We start from the raw sequence: 12060 nt of genomic DNA, 5'->3' as shown, positions 1-12060 counted from the left end.
CATCAGTGGCACGCATTCTAAGCTTGTGGGAATGTGTTTAAGGTGGTATGACAGTTGTGCAAAAGTGTGTGTTTGTGTACGTCTGATTTAGAAAGATGCAGCTACCTCTTTTCCTGATGGCGTGCGGATGTAAGTAGGAGGAAAGTGAAGGGGGGCTGCTGGTTAATATCAGACCAAATAATTAGATTCGCTATCAGGGCGGCGGCAGCAGTGCGGGGATCAGGCAGATTAAAGCACGGCCGTCATCATTAATATTCATGAGGGAGCAGGGCTTGGACGAGGGGGCTTAGACTGTTCCTCAAAGCTCGGCACTCTGTGGGACTCAAAGCAGTGTACTCATAATGCCCCAGTGCCCTATGTTTGAGGGGTTGGGGGTATATTCACCCACAAAAGTCTCTTTTTCAACTCTTTAAACCAGTCTTTCTTTCAGCAACCCACATTGGACTGGCATCATATGTCACCTACATTTTTAGGCCTGTCACAAAACAAATGCAAGTTTATCTTTAAGAGTGATGATCATTCTGCCTTTTTTATGACCGGGCATGGAAGGAGGGCAGTTTCATCCCCACAGAAGAGGGTTTCAACCAGGTCCTAAACACCACAGATATGCCTCTCGCCCATGTTCAGATTAGTGGTTGAAAAATATGGGTTCATCAATGGCAAGTTCTTACATTTTTGCATAAGTCCTATTTTTTTTATACACTTTTTCAATTAGTAATCTTGAACATGTGGTTACATCCTTGGTTTCAACCCAAACAAGATTTATAAATTGTATTTTATGATAAATACAGTAAATTGAATGTTCATTCTGTATTAATGTGAAACCATGATGCATTTAACTAAGAATTTGTGTTCAGAAATACAAAGTGTTCTATAGCGTCAAATTAAAAATTCAGTCTTGGCTGTCCACCGAAATTGAGTATGTAAGAAAGAAATGCTGAAATAAGCATGAGACCACCAAGAGGCAATGACATCTGTAAAGTCCATGATAGAGATGTAGGAAACTACATGGGAAACACAAGCACTCCGACTGCCTATATTTGGTTTGTACATAACGACAAGACAAAAAAAAAAAACATTTACATTGGACCTGGGTGTGAATGTAAGAAACAATTTAGACGAATATTCTATGCTGTGATGTGACCAGAATTTTGGGACTCGATGCTAAGCACTATTATTGGCGCAAGCCTAAGATAATATTCCCACTGTAAATTGCTATGGTGCTGCATCTAGCTTCTCTACAGCAACAACTGGAAAGCTCATAAAGATAACAGAATAATGAATACCATTAGGTACAGAAGAATACTGGAGGACATTAATGGCCATGAACCTGTTCTTTTTCATTTTTCACAGTGGGTCATAACAATTTACATCTTCACCTGCTCTCCGTGCGCATCTGCACGTGCGAATATGACTGTGTGTCAATATGTGTGCGTGTGTTTAATTAGAGAGCGCATTTGTCTTGAAGTGTTTTGTCAAAGGCGAGGGCTGACCATGATGCCCTCTCCTTTTGTGAAGCTTAAAGTTGAGTCATGTTAAATGAGTCTGAAACAAATTAGCAGAAGCACGTAGCACTTATGGCACAGACGGCTCCAGCATTGGGTTTCAAATTAAAACAAAAGGAGCCCTATCTCCTTATCAGCACTAGTTCCTCATGAAATACAATACGGACCGTATCTTCAGGCAAGAACAGACAGAAATAGAAAGAAACCCTTCAGTTGTCGTCCTCTGCTGCCCATCTCTTCCCCTCAGCCTCATGACAGGTGGCTTTTTATCCTCCATTACACTGTTGAACTAATGTGTTTTCATTTTCTTCTGTCTTTAAAGTTGATTTGGGAGCATGTCGGGATATAAGGACTAGTCTCCCCGAGGGCAAGTCTTAGTGTAGTAGAGTCAATGAAGTCCTGTGAAGCTTTTCTTAAATATGAGGCTATTAATTGACTGTCCCTGTAGATATGCTGCCACCTAGTGGAATGGGTCAGTCTCACTTAATAGAGGATGCAAAATCTGGTCTAAAACAAGATGTTAGTGCATTTTGGGGAATTTCAGAGAGTTTATGTACATCCTATACTCCATGATCACTGTATAATGCCTTTATCAAAGTTGGATAGGGATCGAGTCATTTAACAGTTTTACCATTTTTAACGTTATGGCAAGCCTTTTATCAAGAAACATAAAATGTGTCATTGAAAGTGCTTCATTTCCCATTAAAGTTATAAATGTGTGTATGCTCGGGTGGATATGGTGTTCTTCATAATTTTATTAGATCCAAAGAAGTTCATTTCCTCAGCTGAACAAAGAAATGATTGCGTAGATGACTCCAGGTGTTATTTGGCAGTTGCTGGCACACCTTTGCATACTCTGGTTACTTTACAAGACTGTTTACTTAAATCAGATGTCGTGTACTCGCATTGTATCACCTTTCCAACTGCTGCTGTGCTTTCCCTAGGACTGTTTTCCTTTTTATCCCCTTCTCACTTGTCATGGCATCCCTGTTCACTTCCCTGTAGCAATTTATCTTTGTGATCCTAGTGTCACCTTCCCCATGTTTTTGTGTTTTTGGGCTATCTCTGTATAGAGGACACCCTTAAAACTTATTTTCTGTTTTGACTGTTTTTGGTCTGTCAGACCTCTAAATTACTATGTAACCTTAAGGAGTAAATGAAACTTGAAAACAAACTTGCCTTTTTTGTAAGTTAAACCATTATACATTTTTAAACAACTGATTGGTCATCAGTAGTTCAAGATTAGGTTGTGCAGTATGATATTAAAACATAAGAGGCAGAAGATGCTGAATTTTAATGGCTTATTATCAAGAAGGCATGTGAATGTGCTTTTGTATTTCCCTAATTATAACATTTCTTAAGACTCAGGCTAAAAAACTGTCATAGTGGTTTTAGGAAACTGCAGCAATGAATTCAGCAGAACTGTCTAAATTTGTCTCTCACAGAATTAAGTGCTTGTTTCTTGGAGGGTGCAATTTGAGAGCAGTTAAAAATATAAACAGTTTTATGAATGGACTGCTGAAAAAAGGGCGGTAGGGGAAATGGAGTGTATTCTTCATGGCACTATGCTGTAGACTATTTTAACAAGTTAAGTGTAATAAATAAACAGTGTGAGAATGTTGCTTGGAACATTTTTAATAGGTTTTAGCCAGTCTATTGCTAGTTCTGTCAGTTCACCTGGGCAATGGTTATCTTACAGGAATGGTCTTCATATGACCAGTAAGAATGACTTAAAAAATTAATATCATGCAAAGCAAATGTATTTCAAGGAAGTAAACATTTCAGATATAAGTGTAGATGTCAGCTTTAAGGTCAAGTTTCAACAGCTCTATGGGATGTTATTTTATAGACCCATATTTTCTCGTGCAAGTGATATTTTTGTACTTCAGGAGTTTAGATTAATGGGCGAAAACGTGAAACCGGTGTGTTATTTTTGTATTTTTTGCTGTAAATTGCTCCTTTACGTTCACAAAATTAGCTGTTAGCCCATTTTAAGAGAAATTATTTGATATATAAGTGAAAAATATTTGATTAGAAAGTAGTGTATTTTAGATATAATGGATTTAACTTGGTACACTGATTGGTCCTTCCATTAAAAAAAGCTAGACACAGTATCGAGATGGGTTTTTTACTTTAACTTTTCACTTGACAGGGCATCTAAAAACACAATGCTACTGGCGAGATGCTGAAAAAAAAACGGAATGAGATGTGGCGGAACGGCCAAAGACATCTTGCACACATTTACATAAAAAAACATTTTAAAAACAGCGCTGACAGGTGCAAAAACATGTTAGGTGTTAACGGCCCCCAAGTCATTATAGACATATCAGTGAACCCATTTTAAACTTTTTGAGGGCAATGGGAGATTTGTTTGTTTATGTGAATTTATGAGAATTTTTATGACATTATAAATGTCTTTCTTTTTAATACAATTTAAAGTTTTGTTCCTACCAGAAGTGTCCACTGAGTCTTGTCCCAAATCTGTCTGTGTTCTTTTAAAATTGTAAAGCTGACCTTGTTTTTCTTTGTGTGTGTGTGTGTGTGTGTGTGTGTGTGTGTGTGTGTGTGTGTGTGTTATAGAACCCTGTAATTTCTCTTGAGTGTGAGGATGCAGACTGCTGGCTCAGAAAGGTTCCTGTGACCTCTTGCGCCACAGATTCAAACTGCACCATCTACATTCAAGGTACCAAAACACCACCACATGTACCTCTCAGATTCACAAAGCTGTCTAAGAACTGCTTAATGGAGGGTCTAACTATGGCTGTTTATTTTACAGAAGGAGCATTATTCTGTAAGCTCACACAGGAGCTGTCGAGTGGAGATGCACTTCTTGCAATGCTGTCCTCCTCCAATGTGGATCAGTCGATGGCGACTCAGACCCCCAGTGTGCTTGTGAAGGAGGAGCCTGAGTACCCCGCAGCTCTGCACTCTGAGATCCAGCTCCTTCCACAACAGGCTGGCATGGCTGCCATCTTGGCAACTGCTGTCATTAATAGTGAGTCATAGCTTGCTGATAAACACAACATGTTTTGAAGTTTCCTGCATGTGATATAAGATGTTGGGCCACATTTATTTTATACTGTATATAGTGTGTGCTATATATATATATCATGCAACATAATGAGTAATATAGTAAAATCAATGGTTGGAATTGTTTTTTAAAAGGAGTTTTAAAAGGAAAGCTCTTAATCCCATGAAAAAGGGACCAGAAAGTACTGTACCATGGCATTTCGGACATGTACCATGGTAGTACCGTGTTATTCCATAGTATATGAATAGGGTGTTCATTCAGTACCATAGTATATATCAAAGTGCCATGGTATTACCACAATATTTTTGGCCCTACCAGAACAATCAGTTGATCTGTATGTTTCTTAGAGTTGAAGTGTGTAATCCCCCCCCACACACACACACACAAACCCCCTGCCCATGATGTTTCCCATCAAGTTGCCTGTCCTTTCATGCCACCAGTAGGTGGCAGTGTTATATCAGTTCAGACAATAACCTGGAGTTAATTGGCTGGTACAGTGCAGCGCTCTCTTTCCCTCACCTGGCTATGTCAGTTAAAATGTATGAAGAGTGGGAATGGACAGACATGCAACGATGAGCACATGAATATTCACTGTAAATAAGGGTAAAACATGACCAGCTCAACTCCGCAGTTCCAGCTGCATTAGCTGGGCAATGAGGAAAAGAATACAAGGAAAGCAGCAGTTGTTATCAAATATGCCCTGTTCAACATTTGCCCTTACACCAGATCGGCCCGATTACAAGCACACTCTTGCACATCTCACAAACTCACTGTGCCCGTTGCCTTGGAGATGACGGAACAATTCTGATGCTTTTTTGAAATTATTTATAATTGTGTGTGAGTGTGTTTAAATCTACTTTAGGCACATTACTATATATATATATATATACATCATCCCACATATGATTAAATGCATGAAATACATCAGTTATATGTGTAGATTAAATGCGATAAACAGCATATCAGAAAGACATTGTGTTTGGTTATGCAAGCCATACTTGTCATGGTTAGAAAAGTCTAAAGTCCAAGTCATACTTTTCTAACTAAAGTTTGGACAAGAAAATGAGAAACAAGATTATGCAGCTTATGATAAAGCATGCATTTTATAAAATGTGGGCAACAGCAATAAGATAAAAGACACCAATGTTCAGTAAACAGATGTATTATTAATAATTCTAAATAAACAATTATTCTGCCAAGTAATATACGGTACTTAATTATCCTGTCTGTTGTAGTTTGACATAGCAACTTGGCATATAGCAACTTGGCACATTGATACCAAATGTGGTCACAGGTGCGCATTTGTGATCATTTCAGTAGCATCGAAGGTGGCTCATCCAATTAGAATTTAGATTCTGAATATCCTTCTTATAATACATGTTTTGGCCTTTGTACGCTGCAAAGCTTCATTGCTTACCACCACATACAAAGAACACTCAGCACCAAGAAATGGTTCCCTCACCATGAGCGGATATCCTCCTTTAAACATTTTCACAGAAAACTCTTTTTATTTTGAAAGATAATTAGTTGTGGTTGTTGCCTTTGTTCTAAATGGCCATATTTTGTTTTTGTGTTTGCAGAAGACATTTTCCCATGCAAAGACTGTGGGATCTGGTACAGAAGTGAGCGAAATCTCCAGGCCCATCTTATGTACTACTGTGCAAGCCGACAGAAGCAGCAGACTGGAGCCTCACCTCCACAGGACAAGCCCAAAGACTCGTACCCTAATGAGAGGCTGTGTCACTTCCCACATTGCAACAAAAGCTGCCCCAGTGCAAGCTCCCTGGAAATCCACATGAGAACACACAGCGGTGAGAATTTTCCCTGAAGGTTTCTTTTTACATTCTTGCAAAAATGCTTATCAAGCACACTTCTGTTAATTGTTTCAATGATGTGCTCTGTAATGTCTTTATTGTGAGTAATCATTTTTCTTATGATGGTTGTGTCTGTATTCCAGGAGAGCGTCCATTTGTGTGTTTGATTTGCCTGTCGGCTTTCACCACTAAGGCGAACTGTGAGCGACACTTAAAGGTGCACACGGACTCACTCAATGGGGTGTGTCACGGCTGTGGTTTCATCTCCACAACGCGAGACATACTGTACAGCCACCTGGTCATCAGCCACATGGTTTGCCAACCTGGCTCTCGCAGCGAAGTGTACTCACCCAAACTCCCTCTGGCTAAAGGTAACTGCTTGGCTATCTGAGTTCTGTAGATCACAGACAAATCCAGATCAAACTTTACCCAGTGTAGATTAGTCTCAAAGCTGATTTACTATTTAATACTTAAGTACTTTAGTTAGTCTTTCAATGCTAATCTAACTGTATCCAAACTTGAATAGGTCTTTTCGCTTTCCAAAGTAATATTCTGACATATAATGCTCAAAACACTATCAGAGGCTAAAATATTGGCATGTCCCCCCAATAGAATTCATTTTTAGCTTTAATGATAAAACCAATCAGTTCTGAAGAAGAAAAAAAAACATGGAATTGGCATAAGAAGAAAAGAATTTTGGTACATCTGCTAATACAATTTATTGTTTATGAAATTTCTTTTAAATACTCTTATAAGTCAAATTTTTTAGGCAAAATGGTAAAATAACTTGTGTACTCATATACTGTATATATCTAATCATATTCTCTGTACTCGCATATAGTTTAGTTCAGATATAGTGATGTAGCAATAGAAATATGAGAGATTATATTTATTAATGTCTAATTATTATATAATAAATTACAGAAGTATTCCAATTTGAGGGACTTAAGTGAGTCATCTTGTCTGTCTTCTCTTTGTGACAGGCTTGAGTCCAGGAGACTCTGGCATTGTTCTAAAATGTCAGGTTTGTGGCTACTCTGCAGATACACCTGCCCTACTCCAGCAGCATGTCCACACACACCTGGAAGTGAGGGTTCCAGCAGAAAGGAGCCCCACACCTCGCCAGAGCAGTCCTTTCTCCACTGAGCTCCCGGAGATGCAAAACAGAGAGCCTGCTGCCTGTGTGCCCAGACCTGACTCTTCCAGTCCTGGAGCCAATGGCAGCTCAGCCACCTCTCATGGCTGCAGTCCCTCTAACCCACTCAACATCAAAGAGGAGCCACGCTCCGACTATGAAAACGACTCCAAGGAAGAAGAAAAACAAGTAGGTAGCCCTCAAAGACATGCAGTGGAGGCGAGCTCGTCTCAGTCCACTTCACATAAAAGCCCCTTGGTGGTGGCAGTTAAGGCAGAGCCGACCAGTCCCACCCCAGGTTCCAGTCCCGTACACCCAGAAACAGGGGGTTCAGTTCTTCCTGGAGGTGCTTTGTTCTTGCCGCAGTACATGTTCAATTCTGAGGCTGCCATAATGCCGCAAGCATCTGAGATTCTGGCTAAGATGTCTGAGATGGTTCACAGTAGGCTTAAACAGGGACAGGGACCAGCAGCTGGACAGCAGGGTTTCTTCCCACCTGGTTCTTCTGCCAGTGTTCCCAAGGGAGCCACTTGCTTTGAATGTGACATCACCTTCAATAACATCAATAACTTCTATGTTCATAAAAGGCTTTACTGCTCTAGCAGGCATCAGCAAGGCGAGGCAGCAGGCCTGTTGAAGGAAGGGGCAGCTGCTACAGCTGCACCCCCCGCTGCCCATGCTGCTTCACCACAGGCCAGGCCAGTAAGCCGTGCAGCCTCTGCATCTCCTAACTACTCTGATCCTGCAACAGGAAGCACAGCCTCAGAGCCCAAGTTAGTTGAAGTGAAAAGCGAGGATCCAGGGCTGAAGGAGACTACTTGCTCCTCTTCCTCAGAGGGAGAGGGGGCTGGGGGAGGACAAGTCAGCGAGGGTAGCCAGAGTCCTAGTGGTTCAGCTGAAGATGCAGATGATGATCCCAATCGTACCTTCTGCCAGGCCTGCAACATCCACTTCAGCCGTCACGATAACTATATCGTGCACAAGAGGTTCTACTGCGCTTCAAGACATGACCCCACCAACCAGCGCTCTCATTCTGGCAAGGCTGCCTTCTTGCCCCAACCAATACGCACTCGCAAGCGCAAGAAAATGTATGAGATCCACATGGCTCAAAGTGAGGCTCTTGCTAATGCTACTGCTTTAACATCGGCAACAAGTCTGGGTGTGAAGCAGGAGGGAACTGGAGGCCCTTCCATTCCTTCGCTGTCCCAGGTGTCCACTCCAACACGTGGCTCCAGTCCTGAAGGTGATGGCCCTATTGACTTGAGCAAAAGACCGCGAATAAGAGAAAATCAGAGAAGGAGTAGCATTGCCGATCTGCCACTTACTGACTACCACAAATGTACTGCCTGCAGCATTAGCTTCAACAGCATTGAGAACTACTTGGCCCACAAAACCTACTACTGCCCTGCAACTACTCTGCAGCCTCATACACTAGAACAGCTGAACCGGCTGAAAAGACCTGCCTCCACCTCCCCCAAGAACCGAGCTGTGGACCTGCACCCTGACGTAAAGGGGCATCAGACGGGTATAACTGAAGCTGTTGCACACCCATCTGCCTTACCAGGCCCAGAGTCAACCTCTCCTAACTCTGCACATGGAGCAAAGACCCCCAGCACCTCCCCAGTGGTGTGTCCCTACTGTCCTCCCAATAGACTGCCGACCTGTGATCTGGTGGAGCATTTCAAAACAGTTCATGGTCTGGTGCTTGCACTAAAGCAACATCCTGAGACACAGTCAGCTGGAGTCAGTCCCAGTCCTAGCCTTAGTCCACGTGATGGAGCCCCACTCAGTCCTCCTAAACCGAGCCCCTGTCCACGTAGAGACAGTGTCAATGGCCGGAGTATCAAATTGGAGGCAACCTCTCCATCCTCACCTGTGCTCAATGGAAGCCCACTTGAACCCCAATCTGTAGGGGCTGGTTCTCCAAAAAACACACCCCATGGCAGCATCTCCCCCACAGGAGATTCTCTAACTGTGTCACCTATGCCTGAAGCTGTAAGAGAGGTGGGGCAGATGGGTTACACCCCCATGCCCTTACCCCTCCCTGAAAAAGTGGCCCTTGTTCTTAGCCATGCCCATCCATCTCCAGCCATGCCCAAAACTTCCCTCGCCTCCCCTGTGCAGAACGGGAACACGCGCTATTGCCGGCTGTGCAACATCAAATTTAGCAGCCTCTCCACCTTCATTGCACACAAAAAATACTACTGTTCCTCCCACAGTGCCGAACATGTCAAGTGAACCCTCTAACTAGTCAATTCTGCCATTCCAATCATGCATAGAAGTGCCAACCACGGCACTGCCCAACCTGATCCGGACAGAGTACGATAGCGGGACTGTTACTAGCCAGACACGGAGGGTCTCCGTGCCGACCCCAGTGTTTCTGGTGTTGTTACTATGGTAACTTATTACACGTTATGGGTCAAGTTTGTATTACACTAAGAGATGAGACTACCTGCACACAGAACGTGCCCAACTGACCTATTTCCATAATCCCTGCAAAGTTCTTCTTTCACCCTTCATATGATGGAACCTAATTATTTTGCATTTTTCCCTTTAATTAGCTTTGAAAATGCTGTTTTAATCACTCCTATGTGTATGACCTTGATTTTAATAATCAATGGTATCGTATATTGGTAAAAGTTTGTTCTCCTGAGCCATATTTTTTTTTGATTTTGTTTTAAATCACTGATTTGGGGTGAATTCAAACCCTTAGTGGAGGTCACTGTATAACTTGACCTGCAAATTTTGGTCAAAACACTGACTCAAAAATAGAATAAAAAACCCAGTTGAAATTGGTATCGGCAGGTTACTAGTTCAAGATGAAAGATTAAAAAATGATACAAATTTGAAGCTATTTATCATTTGAGTCCCCATGCATTTCATGTCTGAGAAATACTACCTAGTGTCTTTATAAAGAATGTTGTTTTTTTTGTTGTTTTTTTTTTCATACTGTCAAAAGGAACCATTTCAATCTTGGTGTGATATGTTTTCTTGGTTCTTTAATATGAAAATTTGTCATATTTGACTTTTCACATTGATAATTGGGACATAGATCTGTAAGTGTAGTTCAAGTATAAGGAGAAGGCACTGTCTTACTATTTGGTCATGGCTCCTAGAAATCAGGTGTCTCTTTGGATGGATCTTTTTAAAGGACTGTCATAGGGTTTTAGGGACTGGATTGTGAACAGTGTAAGAAGATTTTTTTTTTCTTTGGTCACCAGCTCACTCTGTCTCTGCTCCTAACACAAAACTTTCACTCATTACTTAAAATCTGAATATCCTTTGACCTGCTGAAAGCGTGTCATCTGTAAGATACTCTACAAATCTTTACATTCATGGAAATGCTTAGGAAGTCATGTTTGTTCGGCTCTTTTTAGTTCCCCTTTTTTAAACCTGGAAATGAAGTATAGCATAGAAATTATGCATATCAATGTCTTGCACACTGGTGAGTGATGTTGAAGGCCACTAAAAGCAGAGAATTTATAACTGACTCATAAATTTGCATTGCTTCTTAAATTCCACTGGCAACTCAGTGCCCCTCTTCTCTTTCTCTTTCACTTGATTTCTCTCTTTCTTTGAATTTTGTATTCTCTGACTCAGTGATGTTTTATTATCCTCTGTACGTGTGTGTGTGTGTATGTTGAAAAGAACAGCGTCATGCAATCTGTCCTAAGCAGGCTACCTTGTCAAAGCCTAAACAATGTCTCTCAATATGTCAATATATCTGAAACAATGGGTCACTTCCACAATACTCCTCACTCTCCCCTGCCAAGTGGACTTTGTATATGTTACCAGTGGTGTTTCCCATTTCCTGTGTTACAAAAAGCCTCAGTCGTCTCTGCGGTAAAAACAGGAACACATAAAACTGTCTGCAAATGAGAACAGTTTTAAATTCTCTCTGCTGTTGTGGGTTTGAAATGGTGCTGTACTCATCATAAATTCACACAGAGGCGTTTACAATCGTTTTATCAATTAGAGACTGTCCTAAGTCCAAAAGCCCTGTGCTGAACCCCAATTTTGACCTTTCCAGATCCCTTTTCTATTGCACTGTGTTGTACAAAAAATGGTGAATGTTTTAGTTTTAGAAGGTTTTTTGTAATGTATTTATGTTTTTATAGCACTTTTGCTTAATCATACCTATCCCCAAGGACTTACTCAAGAACTTAAAACATTCTAACAAAAGTTAATTAAAATGCTTTGTGGAATAATTTAAAATGTTGATGGAAAATAATGAATGTCAAACTTTTTCTTTTTCTTTTTTCTTTTTTTTCAGCTACAAAAAGTTCCACTACACACTTGTTTGAACTATGCATGGGAAATAAAGAGTCCAGAAGGACATTCAAAGTGCGAGAGAACTTGTCTTACTCTTCTATCTAGTAGTTTTTAAACTTCAATGCAACATGCTGAGTTCTAGGAACTTTGCATAACATTGTTTTGAAATTATTTATTTTTCTCTTGCAGTTTCACACACTTTGTTTGATGCATATGTTTACTTTTATGCTCGTGTGTAAGAAGCAGAATTAAAGGGATAGTTTGCCCAAAAATTATCTACTCATTCACATGTCATTTGAAAAC

General features: G+C 40.9%; 1 protein-coding gene across 8 annotated transcripts in view; it reads left to right on the top strand.

The window, feature by feature from the left end:
- Window positions 1–11832, top strand: part of LOC127417387 (zinc finger protein ZFPM1-like) — a 127606-nt gene extending 115774 nt beyond the window's left edge. For all 8 annotated transcript variants that reach the window (XM_051657395.1, XM_051657398.1, XM_051657399.1 and 5 more), the window contains 5 exons: window positions 4086–4188; window positions 4282–4500; window positions 6117–6347; window positions 6494–6721; window positions 7334–11832. In XM_051657395.1, coding sequence (XP_051513355.1) covers window positions 4086–4188; window positions 4282–4500; window positions 6117–6347; window positions 6494–6721; window positions 7334–9723 — 3171 coding nt within the window. In that variant the 3' untranslated portion in view covers window positions 9724–11832. The remainder of the gene's footprint in view (window positions 1–4085; window positions 4189–4281; window positions 4501–6116; window positions 6348–6493; window positions 6722–7333) is intronic.
- The last annotated feature ends 228 nt before the right edge of the window (window positions 11833–12060 follow it).

Source organism: Myxocyprinus asiaticus, chromosome 26 (genome assembly GCF_019703515.2).
Source record: "Myxocyprinus asiaticus isolate MX2 ecotype Aquarium Trade chromosome 26, UBuf_Myxa_2, whole genome shotgun sequence".
NCBI classification, from domain to species: domain Eukaryota; kingdom Metazoa; phylum Chordata; class Actinopteri; order Cypriniformes; family Catostomidae; genus Myxocyprinus; species Myxocyprinus asiaticus.
This window is presented reverse-complemented; position numbering and strand designations above follow the sequence as displayed.